Source organism: Zootoca vivipara, chromosome 7 (assembly GCF_965207765.1).
Source record: "Zootoca vivipara chromosome 7, rZooViv2.hap1.1, whole genome shotgun sequence".
In the NCBI taxonomy this organism is placed as follows: Eukaryota; Metazoa; Chordata; class Lepidosauria; order Squamata; family Lacertidae; genus Zootoca; species Zootoca vivipara.
The window spans coordinates 52,667,461-52,687,872 of record NC_142590.1 but is presented as its reverse complement, the minus strand read 5'-3'; the positions used below and the strand labels follow the sequence as shown (position 1 = coordinate 52,687,872).

The 20,412-nt window shown below is 47.7% G+C and overlaps 1 protein-coding gene across 3 annotated transcripts in view; it reads right to left on the bottom strand.

Moving 5' to 3' along the window:
- Positions 1-4,078: 4,078 nt before the first annotated feature.
- Positions 4,079-20,412, bottom strand: part of MDFI (MyoD family inhibitor) — a 55,320-nt gene continuing 38,986 nt past the window's right edge. For all 3 annotated transcript variants that reach the window (XM_035122992.3, XM_088674233.1, XM_088674232.1), the window contains 2 exons: positions 7,361-7,633; positions 4,079-5,636 (listed from right to left, as the gene is read on the bottom strand). In XM_035122992.3, the coding sequence (XP_034978883.2) occupies positions 5,380-5,636; positions 7,361-7,633 (530 nt within the window). In that variant the 3' untranslated portion in view covers positions 4,079-5,379. The remainder of the gene's footprint in view (positions 5,637-7,360; positions 7,634-20,412) is intronic.

Below are 20,412 nucleotides of genomic sequence, written 5' to 3'. Positions count from 1 at the left end.
GTGGACCTGACTAGAACGGATTAACCCACTTTCCATTACTTTCAATGGGAAAGTTCGCTTCAGGTTAAGTACGTTTCAGGTTAAATACGGACTTCCAGAACCAATTACACTCATACCTCGGGTTAAGTACGCTTCAGGTTGAGTACTCCGCGGACCTGTCTGGAACATATTATTCCACTTTCCATTACTTTCAATGGGAAAGTTCACTTCAGGTTAAGTACAGACTTCCGGAACCAATTGTGTTTATAAACTGAGGTACCACTGTATACCTAAGCAGACCAGACAGACAGGATTGTCATTGGTGCATTTACTAACTACCGGTAGCTGTCTGGGAACCAAAATGACTACGTGATAGGCTTCTGGCCAGGGTAATGTTAGACGCCCAAGGCCAGGAAGGAAAAGGAGCTGATTTTGTAGTTTCTAACCACTCCAGCATTGGCCTAATGTCCAGCACAGGTTTCTGCAATTGGGGTGGGATTTCTCATGGTACCCTAGTGGTTCAGGACACAGTAGTGCTGCTGCCATATGTTCTCATGCTGCTGGTGTAGCCTAGGCCTGCCCAAAGGCCATCAAGAGTGGGTTCCTTGGGAAATGCCTACAATTTAGCTAGCATTCCCCTCTCCCTGGATTCACAGGCATGTAGGGAGTTAGCAAGAGTTTCCCAGCCTGTTGCAGCCCAGCTTGTGGTCAAGACTCCCTTCGCCCTGTTCAGGGAAGTGTTTAATGGTAGATCTTTTATTGTGCTTTTAATCATTTGTTGGGAGCCGCCCAGAGTAGCTGGGGCATCAACCCAGTCAGAAGGGCAGCATATAAATAATAAAATTATGATCATGATTAGTCTGCAAATTGCTGAGTGAGAACCTCTTGCACTGTTCATGTTGCTGAAATCAGTGATCAGATGGGGGTAGGCAGAAACGGAGTAAAAGCAAGAGACTGATGAAGGAAGGAGGGAGCTGAGAGATGAATGTCCATTGTACTTCAACTATTGATTCAGGTCCCACAAGAGAGTTGGGAACAAAACTGGTTTATTAAACAGGTTCCCTCACAGGGGAAGCAAGTGGTAACCAGGAAAAGGACATTTTCAGCAGCGATGTCCCATCTATGGAGGACCTTCCCCAGGGATGCTTACCTATGGCATGCCTTGCTGTCTTTGGCAACCAAGAGACATTTATTTATTTATTTATTTATTTACTTACTTACTTACTTATTTTCCCATGCCTATATGAAGTACTTTTGAGAGGTGGGTCTCCTGCTGTTGCTGCCATTGTTTTATGCCGTTTGGTATGTTATTACTGCATGTTGTGTTTTATTTGTTTTATTTGAGAGCCAGTGTGGTGTAGTGGTTAAGAGCGGTAGACTCATAATCTGGGGAACCAGGTTCTCGTCTCCGCTCCTCCACATGCAGCTGCTGAGTGACCTTGGGCTAGTCACACTTCTTTGAAGTCTCTCAGCCTCATTCACCTCACAGAGTGCTTGTTGTGGGGGAGGAAGGGAAAGGAGAATGTTAGCCGCTTTGAGACTCCTTTGGGTAGTGATAAAGCGGGATATCAAATCCAAACTCTTCTTCTTCTTCTTAAACCATGCCATACACTGCCCTGGAATCAATGATGGAGGGAGGCACGGAATTTTAAACTGAAGTAAACAGATGTGACCTGACATTCCTCTGCCCACTCCACCCACAGTTGTTGGGTGTATCTTTAAAATGTCCAAAGCAGCCAAGGAGGATGGAGCCATTGTTCTTCCCACATCACCAGCTCAATTCTCCTACCTTGTTTGTGCGGGGAGAAAGTGAAATCCTGCTGCTGCTTTTTCCTGGAGGCAGGAGAGAAGGGAGATGCAGGCACTGGTAGCACAGTAAGCAAGTAGCTCCAGTGGCACCTTAAGCTCTATTGCTGCTTTAGCAGGGATGGAGAAGCTATTCATCCCCGGAATGTTGTTGAACTACAACTCCCACCATCCTAGAGTCCGCAGGCCGTGCTTGCTGGGGCTGATGGGGGTTGGGAGTCCTACATACCGTCCCAGGTTCCTCTATTCCTATTTTAAAGCCATAGACACGATCTTCAGGACCCCTAGCAATGCTTACCCAACATTCAGCAAAGGACCCAAGGACTTCTGGTTATCTTTCAAGTCATTTAAATCTGTGATCTGTCTGTGAGGCCTCTAAAACTTCTTGCAGGCATTTTTGTCTAGAAATTTAGGGATTGTTGTCTCAGCAAGCCCTTGAAAACCAGCTGCTTAATAATATATATTTTAGGAACATGTTAGCATGTGTGCAATTAATTAGCTAACATATTTCACATTTTGAAGAGTGTTTATGCTATTTATTCTTTCTTAAAAAGATGGCCATCAATATGGAAGGAGGATGGCCCGTGATAATTTGCAAGGACTTGGTGGTGAATAAATGCATCTCTCCCATAAGCACAAGAGAAAACTTCCCCACAGGAAAATAGGGGGATTGGAAAGGCCTGACCAGCAGACCATGCCTCAGCCCAGATGTTCTAGTGGGGATGGAGTCTTCTTTGAAGATGTCACACAGTGGTACCTCGACTTACGAAGGCGATCTGTTCCGTGGCGCTCTTCGGAAGTCAAATCCTTCGTAAGTCCATTTTGCGCATGCGCAAAGCGCGATTTTGCGCGGTGAAAATACTTTCGGGTTTGCGGACTTCAGAAGTTGAAACCTTCGGAAGTCGGGGCATTCGTAAGTTGAGGTACCACTGTATATGTGCCTATTTTTTACTCAAGAGTAGACCTACTGAAATTAAGGGACATAACTTAGCCATACTCATTAATTTCAGTTGGTCTGCTCTGAGTAAAACTTCATTGAATAGCACCCACAGGGGCTGCCCATTTAGTCCTAACTCAAAGCTCTTCCCAGACCCATTATACATCAGATGATTGAAATATAAAATGTGAGGAACCTACAAAGACAGAAGGAGCTCTTCACTTCCGAAGCTTATTCCCCAAAATTCAAGGGGCTGGGAACAGCCCAGCAATGTCAGGGACAGGGCTAAAATCATCGTCCATAATCAGTTTTAATTGTTAAACTGTCCTTCACCCCATAGGATCCCAGGGCGGTTTACATAAACGTCAGATAACATACCACAGAGCAGAATTTGACCTCCTTATCCAAACATATTACAATAATAAGGAATGACAGCAGCAGACAAAATAAAAACTGTTGGGCTCCACATGTTTATCTCCCAAAAGCCCAAAGGAAAAGATAGTTTTCAGTTGACGTCAAAAAACTGACTAGGGGGAGAGCTGTACCTCCACAGGGAGTTCCACAAACAAGGATGTCCTATCCAGTGTCACCACTGAAGCATGAGCCTGGCTGCTCCCCACCCCCACCCTCTCAAAGCATGGGGGTAAAGGTGCCATCATCCCACAGCGACTTCGTTACCTGTGTCACCAGTTCACGAGAGCATCATGTTAAGGAGGTTTATACAGAGAGCATTCAATCACGCAAAGCCTCCGCCGACAGTCTGGAGCGCAACCCAGTGTGTTTAGAACACTTCCATAAAAAATGGAGCAGTCTGGCTACTAGACCTTTTTTCCTGGATGCAGTATAATCAAACCCAAAACAGCCTTGTTCTCCAAACAGCGTTCATCATTAAATGCTAAGGAATTAAGAGATGTGCAAAGGCTCCAAAAGTCAGAACCACTCATTCCAGCACAACACCCCTGCAATGCTTCAGCTCTTTCCAGTCATTTTTTTGGGGGAGGGATATACCTAGTGAGTCCCATTTCAGATGCTCTGATCTGGGAATCACTTCCTGCCTGTCTCTGTCTTAAAGAATTCCTTCCCAAAAAGGTACTCCATTTATAAATTTTGGCTATGTGAAACAAAACATTTTGTGCTTAAATATCACAACCCTAATACAAAATGTGCATGGGGTTATTAATCACCGCTGGCATGGTTTTTTAAACACACATGCACACATACAACAGCTAATGCTTCATGCACTTAATATGTGGTGTGTGAGATTTGTACTGGGGTAAAATGACACTAGGAAAGGAGTCTGCTTATCAGTGTGTGGTAGTCTCACCCCTGAACACTGAAGTATTCTCTGGCTCAAAGTGATTTTTAAACATTTTATTTACAGTAACAAATAACAATGGAAAGACAAAATATAAACCCATCCCTGAAAGGGATTTGAGGACTCCACACGGCAAGGATGTCTACATTTGGAGCTGTATCTGTTGTTCCCTTTTATGGTCCCAAAACAGGCTACCATTTTGGATGGCTCTCTTGGAAAGCTGTCATGTCAGTGTCCAGTATCAAATGGATTGCCGCCTTTGCATTAGGCCTAGTGTTTGCCTGCTGTGGGGAAAAGGCACAGAAATGAGGCTCCCGCTATCCCCTTCCACGCCTACGAAGTACACCCCCATCCTTGGGGAAAAGCTCCTTTAAAAGTATTGCATTCAAACACCAGATATTTCATCCGAGTTCCTTGAATGTCTATGGAGATGACGGTGTAGTGGCTGGATGGGAATGTCTAATCTCAGCACAGATATGTCCACTGCAAAAGGTTGACTAAAGGATTTGGGGAGGGGAGTTAGGGTAGGGATGAGATACGAGTCCTCTTAAAAGTTCACAGAACAGGTCAGCTCCTGGCTGCTGACAATTGTGGAGGGGCTGCTCGCAAGTCACTTTCTCATGGGATCAGGGGCTGCTCTGAGGCTTTGACTTCCTTTCTTTCTGCCACTGGAAGAATTCTGCTACAGGGCCAGGGATCAGCCCAGAGCAGCTGCATGAAAACATTCCATCTTGGCACACTAGGCTAGCTGCCATCCTCTTGGGTGCCAGAGATGCTCAGTAGCCAGCCAGGAGAGAGCAAGGCTGCCAGCTAGTTGACATCAGTACATTTAAGGCACTTTTGCCAAACAAAAAGCACCAGAACTAAGGGGAGAAATACCCAGGAGTTGAACAGCAGCAGGACCCGACCGCCAGTAGGTGGCACAGCTTACTGGCACGCTAGACCCAGGCAGCACATCATGCCCATCTCTGGGCTCCGTGTGACTGCTCCAAATCTCGGCCAAGCAACATAGCTCGATGTGCAGCTAATCTTTGTCTGCTCTTGGCTCAGGCAGCAGGAACACTCCTCTCCCCCAGCCGCCATTGGGAGGGATCTGGTAGGAGGGGAGAGATAAAAGCAAGCACACCCACCACTTGTCCTTCAAGAATCCTGCACATCTTGTTCCCAAGCAGTTCTGCAGCCCAGAATCTTGGTCCCCTCCACAGGGCTCATCTGCTGTTTCAAACTTAGCTTCTTTGGATTCAGATTATTGGATGGTGGGGGAGAACAGTGGAGAGACCTCATGGCCAAGGTTTCCCGCACATTCAGTTTCTATTCAGGGAATGAGATCTGGCTGCATGTCTCAGGAGGAGAAGCACAGGCCACAGCACTCCATGCAGATCTCAAGGCAGTCAGCCGACTCACAGCATGCATCGATAATGCCGCAGTCCATGTCACATGGCAGGTCGCAATCGGCGCATTCCCCAGAGCCGCAGCAGCAGCAGCAGATGCAAGAATCCTCGGAGCTGCAGGAGCCACAAGTGGCACAGTCCAGCATGATGTTGCAGAGGGTCAGGAACTCGCAGAAGAGGCAGGAGAGGATGCAGTGGACACAGCAATCTGGAAGCAGAAAGAAAAGAGAATATCAAAAAGCAAGCAAAAGAGAGCCAAGTGTGGGAAGCTGAAACCAGGCATGGAGAGAAGTGATTGCACCAGAGTGAGAAGACAGGAAGAAACAGAAGATACCGTTGTGCATAGCATTGCTAAGAAAAGCATAAATGTTGCATTTCATTATTTCAAGGCATCTGGGGCCAGTCTGGTGAAAGAAAATGCTGCAGACACTTGGATGAGAGTCAGTGATTATCTGGGATGCTATGGCTAGGGAGAAATCACCTAGGAATCATGAGATTGTGAGCTTGGCCAGCTAGGGAAAAGTTAACATCAACACTGTGTACAGTGACATGAATTAAGGCCCGAAGCTTCCTTTTGAACATAGGTAACTATAAATCCTCTCTTTTCCAGAGAAGATCCCATCATAAGCCAGGTGCCCCACAACTGGTTGAAAGGGAGAACAGATAGTGAGAGTTCATCTACAGGCTCGCTGGCATCAACAGTCGCTTGAGGTCTCTTGCTGAGAAACAGTGGCTGGCCTCTTGCAGCTGCACAAATAATGACATGCAACTGCAAGGTCTGATTTGGAGCATTCCCCCTCCCCTTTCAGTCTCTCTTTTTTCTCCACCCAGCCAGGGTGCTCACCGCTAGTTTAGGAGCCTGATCTGGCCCTTGAAGTGGCCATGTTTACTTTGGGCCACACCCACTACTGGCACACAGCCTCCAGATGTTTGGCCAATGGTGAGTATGCATAGGCAGAAATGGTTATAGCAATTAGCGCCAACAATTGCAGGGCAAAATTGCTCTATCAGTAATTCAGCACGCCACACAACACCACAGTGCAGATAATACTCTCCAGTTCTCAAGCAAGGGCCACTCAGCAGCTTCATAGTAAAGGGAACCAGGGGACAACTCCCCATGAAACATTTCCCTGCTCCTGCATTGTGCTTTAGTGCACAGTGGAAAGTATAGGAGACTGTACCACCACTAGCCCCCCAAAGGATGATATGCCCACCTCCCTTGTGAAGGCTGCATTTCTCTGCAATTGCCATGTGACTAGATGAAGAATCTGGATGAATCATACACAAGTCCCAAAAGGAAGAACCAACAGCTGCTATGGTAGCTGAAGTAACTAAATCCTGAAAGAGGGAAGGCCTATGGGTTCAAAAGCTAATGCAAATGAACATGTGCATGTAATCAAATTGTTTCAGACACTGAACAACAGTTGTGAGGATAGCAACTCTGAAATCCATCTCCATAATTTGCTTTCTTCTCTTTCTGGCCCATTTCTTCAGGCCTGTTGGGCTGCCCCTGATCTTGCCCCGGCTTCCACTTGGTGCCTGCATCCTTCCACTGAATCTGCCCTCTGTTGCATGGAAGCTGGCCATTCTCCATTCCTGCCACTGAGACTCCGTGGACCCTGGCTGGCTGGGGTCTAGTCATGTCTGTCTAATCATTGGCTTTGTAACTGCATGAACTGGAAATCTGCTTAGAATATCTCCTATGGATAAAACATGCATCTTAATGCAGGAATGCCTTGCATTGACCCACTCCGTGTGTCTGGGAACAAAACAGGCAGCATATATACTAGAAAGTAGTAATCAGGAGCATCAGTGTTTCCACCTTCACATTCTCTACTGGTGTGGTGGTGGTTTCTGCTCTCCTCCTGATGAACAAAGGACCAAATAAACTCTAGCAGTAGCTGAAGAATATTAAGGTATGGGGAGAGGTACCTTCCTGTGCCTCAGTAGGTATCTGAGATGATGCAGATTTGGAGCTGCCTTTGCTCTTTTTACTGATCTGGCTGTTGATGGAGTGATGAGACTGTAGCTTCCGATGAGGCTTCTGGGAGCCTGACAGTGAGCTGAGTTCAGAGCACAAGGCACCATTCCCAGCTTCGCCGTTAGAAGCACTGAGGTCTGACACATGCCCAGCACCATTCTGCAGCAGGGGAATCAAAGTCGAGGTTGGAGGGGTCCGGACAGTTACTCGGCTTTGGGGCTGACCTGTTAGGGAGGAATAGAAAAAGATTATTGAACATAATGCCTACGCAGTTCTGACAGAAATATATCTAGGATTCTACGCTGCCTTCAGAAGCATTGAGAAATTGTGGACTCTGTTATGTTGGGGGGCGGGCAGGAATACTTGGCTTTGCAACAGTTTGTCCCTTCACATTTTCCTTTTAGTTCCCCTCAACTCACCTTTCTTTTCATAAGCTTAAAAATAAGTTGCAAAACGATAAACCTAAAGTATTTCAGAACATTTACAATATCCCTCTTCCAAGCAAACAACGTCACCTCCACAGCTGCCTGAACAAAATCCCAATTGCGTTTTGTGATTTCAGACTGTAAGTTATTTCTTTTTCAGCTGAATAACCATTATGAAAGCTACACAATTAAAAGCTTTGTACCTATAGTTTGCAGAAAGTTTTGTATTTGTCCAGAAGACTAGCTAGGCGGGGGGGGAGGGGGGCTGGTCCTAGAATAGACTTTGGTCCCAATTCAGTAATGGTCTTACACAGCAGTGAGCTATCCTCCTGCAATCTAATCTACAGGGCCAGTGCTGTGCAGTTTTGGTACAAGTTTGAAAGAGAATGAGATTGCTGGAATCAGTTCTGCACCTGGAATACAGATCCTTTTGTGATGTTTGCTCACAGGTCCTCTGTTGATTAGAAGTTTCCTTTTTATAGGTTTTGCCCATTTTATTGCTTTGAATTCTCTCTCAGTTGGCTCTTAGAGGCTATAAGTACTGGATGTAAGGGGAAATCAAACATACAAATATAGTAAAGGCTAAACTGAGAGCAGAGTAAGTTAAACAGTTTTAAATGTATGCAGTAAATTTGTCCGAAGGAATGTGTGACAATGATGTGGCAAGAAAGATGAATAACTAATAAAGCAATGGAGGGTGGAAACTGGTCATTTTAGGAGAGTTCCATAAATAATAAACAATATACTGAAGACATTTCTGTATGGGAGATAGTTTGGCAATCCGTGCATAGATTATTAGGTCTGATGGTCATGCAAGCATCTTTTCCTGCATGTAGAATCACTACATGTAAGCATGGATGGGGAACCTGTAGCCGCAGCACCAGCCAGCCCAGCAAATAGGAGTTGATGTGGGTTGTAGTCCATCATCTGGAGGGCCACAGGTTCCCCGCCCCTGATGAACATGCAGGTTGCATACTATTTCCTACAGTGTAAAAACACACACGCCCTGGCCTGGTTTTTGAGACCCAAAATATGCTGATCTCTGGAAGAAGGTACCTTCTGCAAGATATCTGCTTCTGCTGTGGAGTTTCTCTCATTCATGGGTTAAAAAAAAATGTTACAGAATGAATTCTTTCTCGTTGGGGTTTTGTTTTTTTTGCCAGTCACCTTGGTTATTCTTTTGGATAAGAAAGTGGATTATAAATATTTTAATAATACCAAAACCCCAAGTGGCTTCCATTCTACAATGCCTGAGGCCTTTGGGGAATGCTGTTGACTTTGAACCTTTTGTTTTCTGTACTGACCATTCCCTGTGGTTAAAAGATTTCTTTGTGCGCCTTGGCATTGCTTTTTAATAAGTGTGTGTAGAAATGTGGGGGGGGGGGAGGGAGATTATAGGAGCTCTTACCTGTGAATTACACAAATCCATACAAAATGTGAAATAAAGTAAACCCAATGTTTTCCTCAGGGAATAGTAGTTTTAACTGATTATTCCTCCCCCCCTCCCACACCTTTTTACTTCAATGAGTTCTGAAAAACAAACAAAAATTATACTAGGTATCAAGTGGAAATGTGGTTAACATCACATACTGTATATTCTTGAACATTCACATATCCACAGTAAGCAAGAGGAAAAAATAAGCTGCGACTTACGAAATACAGGCTGAATGCTAACACATGTGAAAATTGAATGTATGCAATGGCAAGTCAAGAGTTAGTTGTGTGTTTCTTTCCTAGAAAAGAAATGTTTGTTTCCAATGGCTCATTCAAGTCTCCAAATGACAATGGGGATTTAAAGAGGGGGGGATTGCTCCCCCGTGCTATTTATGTGGAATTGTACTTATTTTATTTAATTATTAAATTTGTATACCACCCTTCATGTGAAGATCACAGGGCGGTTCACATAAATACACAAAAATGCAAAACGAGAGCACAAAATAAGTAATGAAACAAAAACAAACCAGTAACACCACCTCCCACAAACACAAACACAGGTTCACAGCCAAAAACAAAAGGGAAACCATGCTGGCCATTTGCTTGGAAAACAGAGATATTCTATAATAATAATAATAATAAATTTTTATTTATACCCCGCCCTCCCCAGTCAAAAACCGGGCTCAGGGCGGCTGACACCAACAGAACCACAATAAAACATAAAAACAATTAATTAAAATACAGATTAAAATACAGTATTAAAATTTAAAGTGCAGCCTCATTTCAAGTAGGCCATAAGTGGCTGACACCAACAGAACCACAATAAAACATAAAAACAATTAGTTAAAATACAGATTAAAATACAGTATTAAAATTTAAAGTGCAGCCTCATTTCAAGTAGGCCATAAATCCAAGCCATGAGGGAGAAAAACACAGGGGTCAGGCTGAGTCTAACCCAAAGGCCAGGCGGAACAGCTCTGTCTTGCAGGCCCTGCGGAAAGATGACAAATCCCGCAGGGCCCTGGTCTCCTGGGAAAGAGCGTTCCACCAGGTTGGGGCCAGTACTGAAAAGGCCCTGGCTCTAGTAGAGGCCAATCTAGCCATCTTATGACTCGGGATCTCCAGAATATTATTGTTTGTGGACCTTAAGGTCCTCCGCGGGGCATACCAGGAGAGGCGGTCCCGTAGGTACGAGGGTCCCAAGTCGCATAGGGCTTTAAAGGTCAAAACCAGCACCTTAAACCTGATCCTGTACTCCACCGGGAGCCAGTGCAGCTGGTAAAGCACTGGATGAATGTGATCCCACGGCCGGGACCCTGTAAGGAGCCTCGCCGCGGCATTCTGCACCCGCTGGAGTTTCTGGGTCAGCTTTAAGGGCAACCCTGCGTAGAGCGAGTTACAATAGTCAAGCCTGGAGGTGATCGTCGCATGGATCACTGTGGCCAGATCGGGGCAAGAGAGGTAAGGGACCAACTGCTTGATGCGGCGGAGATGGAAAAATGCCACCTTTGCTGTGGATGCAACCTGCGCCTCCATGGAAAGGGAGGCGTCAAAGGTTACACCCAAACTCTTGACAGAAGGCGCTGGTACCAATTGAGCCCCTGCAAAAGATGGGAGTTGGCCCCCCAACCCCATGTCGCCCCGACCTAGCCAGAGGACCTCTGTCTTCGAAGGATTTAACTTCAGTCGGCTCCCACGTAGCCATCCAGCCACAGCTTCCAAGCACCTGGTGAGTGTGTCCGGGGCTGAGGCAGGGCAGCCGTCCATCAACAGATAGATCTGGGTGTCATCAGCATATTGATGACAACCCAGCCCAAAACTCCGGACAATCTGGGCAAGGGGGCGCATAAAGATATTAAAAAGCATTGGGGAAAGGATTGCGCCTTGCGGGACTCCACACACCAAGGGGTGCCGCGGCGACAACTCCCTCCCTAGCGCCACTCTCTGTCCCCGACCTGAGATGAAGGAACGCAGCCATTGTTGGACTGTGCCCTGAATCCCCACGTCGGCTCCTGAAATCAATCCCCACGTTCTAGACTCCTGAAATCAATTTTTGCTCTTCCTCATGGGCGTAGGCAGGGGGGGCAGGAGGGGGCAGCTGCCCCCCCCCTAGAAGCAAAAAAATTAATGTATTTTACAGACTATAACCAGCACTTTTCCCCTCCAAAAACTGAAGTGGAAAGGGCTTTGCTTTAGCAAGAGCAGCTAAGTCTCCGCTTGCTGGGGGGGGGGGACACAGCAGTAACAAAAACACATCAAATAAATAAAGCAAAGTGGCTACCAGTAGTTAAGCAGTTAAGACAATGGAGCATATATCCCCAGGCAAGATTCGATAGCTGACCATTTCACCCTATTGTTCTTAAGTGGGAGTTGTTAATGAGCATTCAGGAGCATTAAGAGTTCTATTGGCGATTTAATGAGGGTGCAGACTCAGAGGATTCAATTTGACTAAGGTGGCTCTGCAAGGCTAAAAAGAAGTGAATAAGAAAGGGGGGAGGCTGTAGCTTTGACAGACACAGTGATGTTTATAAAAAGCATTGGTGTTCCAGTCTGCCCCTCCTCCTGCATCTGTATACTGTAAATCAGGGGTGGCCACCTCCCAAGAGACTCTGATCTACTCAGAGTTTAAAACTGGGGGTGATCTACCCCCTTTTGGGGGGTTCAGGTCAAAGCTGTTGAGTTTTTTTTAAAGGAAGGGAAGCCCTGTTTTTTGGGGTTTAGGTCAAACTTGTTGAGCTTCTTTTAGGAGGGAGGGAGGCCCATTTTTGTTTAGGGCTTCAGGTCATAGTTCAACTTTTTTTAGGGAGGAGGAAAATTTTGGGTGAGCTTTTTTAGGGGTGACTCTTTCAAATACGGTATTTACCAGTAATTGGGGGGGGGAGAGGCACCTAGGCCTCTAGGAGTTGGCTGCTATGCCTAGGAGTAGGACAATTCAAGAAAGCAGAATGATGCATATGCTATGGTAATATGTCAATAGAATCATAGAATTGTAGTCGGCAGGGACCACAAGGGTCATCTAGTCCAACCCCCTGTAATGCAGGATTTTTTTCCTAAGGTGGGGCTTGAACCATGGTTGAAATATTATGCTGATATGCAGCAACGCCTCAGAGCCGTCGTGGCTGCGGCCGTGTCTTGCCTCGCCCTCGCCCGCCCTGCCACCCCCTCTCGCCTGCCCGACCCTCCCGTCCTCTCCAGCCAAGCAGGGTAGCCGCCAACGCTACCAGCCCCAGAAGCACAAGGTGGCCGCTGCTGCCACCGCCACAATGTCATCAGGCCCGCTGGCCCTTTAGCCCCGCCCACTTCGTGGCCCCTCCCCTTCCGTGCCTTGGCCCCGCCCCTGAACGACCATGGCTTGCCCCCCCCTAGTTTTGATCCTGGCTACGCCCCTGCTCTTCCTTGGTGGTGGGGAGGAGAGCAGAACTTCTTTGGAGTCTTCAACCTACGTTTGGAGCCTTGGAACATGAACCTTTCCCTTTTATGAAGCTGCAGTCTCCTCTCTGGGCAGAGCCAGCCAAACCTCTGCTATGAATGACATGCATCTGCTGGCCTGGGATCCCCCTCCGAGCCCCAACCACAAACTGTTCAAGAATGAAGAACAATTGTGATTACAGACCATTGTCTGGTTGTGTCAAAGTAGCTCCGTTGACTTTAGGAGAGGTTACACACAGTATGCATGGCGGCAGCAGTAAGGCAGGGGGAGGCCTGTGTACAATAAAGACATCCCACTGCTCTGCCACATATGCAGCATTGGAAGATTACGAAGCATGTACACCAGCCCACTGGGAAGCAGTACTTGTTCAGATCTAAGTGGTGGTGGTCTATTAATTTTTGGAGGCATCACATAACGATGTTGCAGCATTCTTACTTGAAATGTAAATGTACAGAAAATCAGTTTAAAGAGAGATTGGGAAGTGATGCGAAGATGTGAGTAACTTGCCCAAAGCCACCATTAAATAGGAAAAAATTAAATTATGAAATTCCCAAAATCCACCTCCCCCAACTCTCTCCATTTGTAGACATTTTTTTAAAAAGGAGCAAAGGAAGTCGGGTTTCCCCCTTAATTCTAGCACTACCAAAGTGACAGTCATGAATGTAAAGTGTGTAAACTACTCCTAAATGCAAGAGATTACAAACTGCAGTTTGGCAGTGACCAAGTCATGGAAACAATAATTTGAATGGCCTTAGCCAAGGAAGATATTTGGGGATATGCAAGCACCGTTGGAACCTGCAACCTCTTGCATACGCTTCTGATTTTCAGTTTATAAACAAACAATCCAGATCAGGATAGGGTTAAGGAAAATGACGTGATTGGCCCCCAAACAAATAACTCGCCACACATTCATCTCATCCCTCCCCCTCCAAGCTAGGGCTTGTTTTTCCCCCTCTGCTAGACTTTACATTTCTCTCCCCTCTCTGATCTGTAAACATGTGGTGATTCAGCAGAAAGGCTTGAGAGCAGAAATTATCTTGAGCCAATCCAGGGAACAGACACTGCATTCTCTTTGGGGTGTCAGCTGGACAGGACTCCTGAATTTCTGGGATGAAAAGGGCCAGGACTGAGTCATACTGAAAGCATCATGCATAAGCTTCCAGCACAAGATGTTTCTTGTCTCATGATGGTGGGGGAGCAGAGCGATGCACAGTAGGTGGCAAAAAGGCAATCTTGGTTTCTCTAGCATGGGTAACCTACCAGAGGGTGTTAAGTTGACACAGGATTCTATTTTGACACACATGGACTCAAGGAGAAAAGAGGTGGAATTGTAGGCACCAAGAAACACAGCTGCCATTTCCTGGATCTGAGCTTGGCTCTGCCAATAGAGTCATCTGCCAGATACAGTAGGATGCCAATATTAGTTTGATGGTGGTAAGAGGGCAACTCTGGATCAGGAGCCAACATTTTAGAATGGCAAAGCACCAGAATAGCCACCTAGTTATCTTCAATTATTATTTGTGCCACTGCTCAGGAAGCTTGTGAAGTCACTCACATTAAGAGATGAATGACAGATATTATATAGGAAAGCTGACTCATTAAAGGCTTGTAGGGAAATATTACAAATATTACATAGGCCTGCATAAAGCAAAGCATTTCTTCTTCCCATACATACCACACCTGTACATGAGGCTAAGCAAGAGAGGATTCTTAAGTGAGCCAGAGCTATTGGTACGGTAGTTAATAAAGGCCTCATAAAATGAGCATGGACATTCTAGTTATCTTGTGCTTTTGCATAGAACTGGAATGGTAGGGCCAGGCTCGTAGGAAGGGTTATTTTTCATGCTCAGGAGAGGGAAACTGCTGGCCAATGAGTGCAATCATGATTATGAATAATCACGCTCTATTTTTTATTTACTTATGAAATGTCTACCGTATACCACTTTTCAATCAATATTCCCAAAGGACATTGGATGGACAGGTGGCAGATACTGTCACTGTTTATAGTTGCCAAGATCATTTTCAGTGCCAAGCATAGTCACTGACAACCATACCTGGAGGGAGGGAGGATCATTATTAGAGATGGCAAAGAGACAAGAGCCCTTAATCAGGTGTGCTGAAGAGGCCAGGTTGGGAGGGAAGAGCACCCACAAACACATTATCTCTGTCCCCGTCCCCATCAAGTCGTGGCCTGCAAAGTGAAAGCTTCCTATACTTGTGGAAGCTGCCACATGAATCAGAACCTTGAAAAATCATGAATAGAGAAGACTCCCCAGAGCAGAAATTCAGCCCAAAGGAATGGAGAGGACAGGTCATCACAACCACAATGGGAGGGGCAGGGTCATTGATCAAGGCCTGCTCTCCCCACCTGCTCTTGCCGTGTGCAGGAAAACGGCTGAATGGGGCTTAAGAAGAGGACTTGAACCTTGCTGCCCTCTGCCCAAACCCAATGTCCCACTCCCTACACCACACTTGTCTCATTCATATTGTGACATGGTGAGGCACTATCCTACCAGCAGAAGTTCCTTTTGCATACATATAATCCTTGCCAACACAAAGCCTTTTCGAATTCAACCGTCTATTAAATAAAGGTTTTGACCTATCCACGACCTGGGAGTGCAAGGATCAGCATTTTGAAAACATTTTGTGCTGAGGTTTTCATTCTGACAGAATGCCAGTTGTAAGGTTTCTCCCCTACCTTTTGACCTCAGAAACCGCACATTAGCATGCTAATGGCAGCAGGACAATCAGTGACTACACAAGTCTCTCGCTTAATGCTAATGGTTGCAGTATGCGAGCACACCTATAGCTCCTTATCTGCAACATGAAGGGAGCAAAAGCTTTATCATTAGTTAAAACTTTTCTAAGAGGGATAGACTCCTTGCTATTTGCACATCTGCCTCGTTTTCAGTTTCAGCTTAAGGCTAAGAATGAATTTCACCAGCTGAGTTCAAATAGAGCCCATGAGAATATGGGTTCACACGCTGACATGACCTTAACTGCAGTGGCATGAGTGAACCATTATAATCATCATTATTTCGGGGATGAAATTATAGAGTGGTGAATCCCCTAATCAGATAATTACAGGTGGGAATTCCACTGATGATAAGAATTTCATTCCCAGTTGTAAGAGAGAGGGCTTGCAGAGAGCAGCCCACTCTGCTTACTTCCATCAGATGGGAGAGCAGCAGCAAGTCTGGGAGTTCAAATCAGGAACAGGAAGGGTTAAGACGGGTCCAGGGCTCTGCAGAGTCCTGGTGGCTCAGCTCCAGGTTGGTAGCAGGGAAGCAGGGGAGGAGCTAGCTTCAGCAGGGGCTGGAAAGGAGGGAGGAGAGGGAACGGCACCTCAGGAGCCTGGTTTGGGACCACGGAGGACCCATAGAGCAAGGAGGAGGGGCGTTTGGAGTCTTAAAAGGGGGGTCAGAGCCCACGAGACGCCATTGTGGGCTTCTGCCCCATGCAGAGCAGACATGATTTGAGACATCTCACCACTGTATATAGCATGCACAATAAAACTATGAAAATCCAGAGGATGTGTGGAGTGCTTACTCGGGAGTAGCCAACACCCCATCTGTGACAGCAAGCCCACAATCTTTTGATGGCTACCCCGAGGAGAGAGAGCTGCAAACGTGGCAGCAGGCATGGAATTGGCAGCATCTGAAACTGAAAGGAGAGATGCCAAGGAAGGATTGGCATGCATGAGGGGAGCAGCGGAGAGCAAGCTGCAGCCAGCACCCTGCAACTATGGAACAGCTCAAAGACAAGGTAGGCGCCCAATCACAGGGGAAGCCAGGCTTAGTGAACCGAGCAGCTCTGAACACAGCCAGGCCAGAGGAGCGGAGGCTGGACAAGCAGAGAGGACACTCGGGAGGGCTGATGAGCAGGGTGCCGTCACGGGCCAGCACTTTGAAGGGCGACCCCCAGCACGAGCTGGCTCTGAGGCTGAGAGACATGGTGCCATGAAAGCGCAGGAGGGAGTGCAAGGCGATTCCAGACAGGAGGGACAGACAGAGGGGAAAGGCGGCCACCCCAAGTCCCCACACAGTCCTGGTGAGGCAGCTGCAGCCCAGCACAGACCCCTCCCACCAGATGTGATGCAGAGGGATAAAGCCCGCGCGCGGGTGCTTTCAAACGCTGACGCGGGAAAACAGAAAGAAGAGAAAGGCGGGGGATGGCTCCTTTGCAATGCGTCCAGCCACTGGGTGGAACACTGCCCCCAGAGGAAGGAATGGCGAGAGCAGGCAGGCACAAAGATGGAAGAGCTCAGCATGCAAACTGGAGCGTGGGGAAACGAGCCAGCCTGGCTGCCAGATCAGGAGGGGAGTGGCCAGGCGGAGGAAGAGCAACAGAGCCCTCCTGGAACACCCCACAGCACGGCAAAGTGATGGAAGTAAGTCTGCAGCTGCCAAGAGGCCAGACCCAGGAGACAGTCGGGCTTCTCTGCAGGGGCAGCAGCAATGATTTTCTATCGGTGGACTTGGCTAAGCAGAATCAGATTCCCATTTTCCCAAGGGAGCTGCACATGAGCGTCTTGACCGTAGGCGGCCGGGAATTGCAGGAGGGTGAGGTCACGCAACAGACCCCCTCTCGGAAGATGACAGTGAACAAGCACGCAGAAGTGCTAGCTTTGGACTTAATGGACAATGACCCTGTGGGCAGCCAACGCCGGGGAGATCTCACCTTTGGAGATGCAGACGGCAAGGAGCACTGCAGGAAAGAAGGAGAATCCTCAGGATCGCACCACATCAGCTCCCCAGGCGGATGGAACGACGCAGAGGCGGGGATGCAGGAAGAGAAACTGAGCCAACTCACCAAAGAGGACACTTTTACCCAGAACATACGGAGGGACTTGAGGGAGGGAGAGGGGGCAGGGGAAGGGCTTGCAGAGAAAGAGGGGTTACTCTTTAGCAATGATGCCCGGTATATGCCCCAGGACTCCCTCAGAGGGAAGATTCTCAAGCAATATCATGACAACCCCACGGAGGGGCATGCAGTACATGTCTTCACGAGGCTCACACCCAGTAAGGCCAGTCTTGGGCGAAACCCCAGAGCCTTCCCAGAGCAGGGGGAGGGGGAGATTGGGGGACCACCTATTGAGGCATGGGGTGAGAGGAGGGAGACAGTACACCAACAACTGGATGGAGACGTGGCAAGGGGCAATGAGGCTTACAAGGAGGGGGCAGACCATCACAGGGGACTGGAGAAGGTCTTCCACGGAGGGGACAGGGTCTGGCTGTGGTCAGAAGGCCTTCCCATGGGGGGAAGGGGGAAGAAGCTGGCACCCAGAAGGCTGGGGCCCTTCAAGGTTCTGACACAGATCAACCCTGTCACCTTCAGGGGGGAAGTACCTACAGCGAGAAAGGTCCATCCCGTGGGTCACAGGTCTTTGCTCTCACACTTTAGGGAAAGCCCAAGGTTCAGAGGACGTGACACACATCCAACACAAGACGCTGACAGGAGGGAGGGGGAGGAAATCACACAAAAGACACTAGACAGAAGGGTGGAGGGAGAAGGCAGCCAAGAGGTTCCAGAAAGAAAGGAAGAGGAGGAGGTCTACAGTGCCACAGCGAGCCCGGGCTCCCGGTGGGGGGAGGGGGGGTTAAAATGTCTGATGGCCAGGCAGGGCACTCCTGCTTCCCAAAACGCGGAGGCAACCACGCACACCATGCAAGGGGAGGACCGCACACTGGAACTGCACGCTCCTTTCTCCCACAGACCCAAACCACCACACGTCAGTAGCACAGGGAACACAGAGGGGGAGGGCGATCCCAGGTGGGGAGCAGGGGAGACGCAGACCCAAGGAGCCCTCCGGGAATCGGAAGCAATTTTCCAGAGGGAGGAGGAGGATGACAACGGAAGGAACTACACGGACCAGCCACCCAGCACCGACTGGGAACAGGATTTTACACACACTACAGAGGAGGAAGACCTGTCAGGCTTCCAGCCCTCTTTACAGACATCAGACCAGGCAAACCAGGCCTCAGAAAGGGGGGGGGAGCCTGGAGGGGGGGTGGATGTAAGAGAGAGGGCTTGCAGAGAGCAGCCCACTCTGCTTACTTCCATCAGATGGGAGAGCAGCAGCAAGTCTGGGAGTTCAAATCAGGAACAGGAAGGGTTAAGACGGGTCCAGGGCTCTGCAGAGTCCTGGTGGCTCAGCTCCAGGTTGGTAGCAGGGAAGCAGGGGAGGAGCTAGCTTCAGCAGGGGCTGGAAAGGAGGGAGGAGAGGGAACGGCACCTCAGGAGCCTGGTTTGGGACCACGGAGGACCCATAGAGCAAGGAGGAGGGGCGTTTGGAGTCTTAAAAGGGGGGTCAGAGCCCACGAGACGCCATTGTGGGCTTCTGCCCCATGCAGAGCAGACATGATTTGAGACATCTCACCACTGTATATAGCATGCACAATAAAACTATGAAAATCCAGAGGATGTGTGGAGTGCTTACTCGGGAGTAGCCAACACCCCATCTGTGACACCAGTCATTTATTATAGGTTTTTTTCCCTCCTTTCTCAAACCAGGCCAACACCCAATTCACCATTAGCAACCTGGACCATTTCAAAAGCTTTCTCTGTTCCAGGGGTGAATAAAGGGCAAGTAGCCTGAAGACCCATTTGATACAATCCACAGGGAGCTTCCCTTATGCAAGCTCACCAAAGTGAACAGGAGCTGCACACATATTCTATTCATAATCCTTTGGTCCTGCCTTCTGAAGGAAAAAAAATATGGGGGGAGAGGGATTAAACCAAGTTTATTTATTTATTTATTTATTTATTTATTTAAAGCCAGGGTAACTGACATCTGATCTGACCCCCCCCTCCAAGCAGATTTTTCTGCCCTGCCAAAAAACCAACAACACACCTAACCCCATTGATTTTGGCAGTAATGATGATTTAATTTTTATATTTAAAATATCTCTAAGGAATGCACAGAAAACTGAAGCAACAACAGACAAGTTAAACAAAAATATTATAGCACGCAGCTACATATAAAAATGTTACATTGATGCAAAGTTACTAATATATAAAAATCGGTATAAATTCATCCCCCCCCCCATAGCCTCTGTGTTCTCACCCAGGGTCTGAACAAACTCTCAGCTGACCCACAAAAGTCGCACAATGAGAAGAGATCCTGGAAAGAGCAAACATCACCCTAGTCAGGCTCAAGGTAGGTGTTACTTCCTCAGGCTACCCACAGCTGGGTCCCATTCAGTCACACTTTTCACACCCAGTTCCAGGTGCAGCAGGTTTGTTGAGTTTCCCTTGAGGTCCAAAGGATGGGGAAATGGCTCCCTCCACTCGCAGCTCTTTCTTTACCCTCTGTGCTTTTCTCCTGCTCCAGCGGCAGCAAAAATATATATCAAGTGGACACAGCACTGAGGTGGGCTGAGAGGTTTGAGCTAGGGCGGCAAAATTGCCCCTCTTATCATTTGAGGAGCAGGGAAAAGGAAATAATTTGCCTAGATCAGCAGAGGAGGGGGCCTGTGTGCTTGTGCATGTGTGTAAAAAGGTGCTGACTGGCCACATCTACTTTCGGCCACATCCACGACTGGCACACAGCCCCAAGTATAGCGAAAATGGAGCCTTGCATCATCAGAAACATACTTCTTCTTTCAATCTGGAGTAGCCTAGGTTTTGTTTTTCAGGAGAAGGACCATCGCTTTGGAGATGCAGTTCAACAATAGAACAGAAGGTCCCAGGTCAAATCCACAATGGTTTCTTC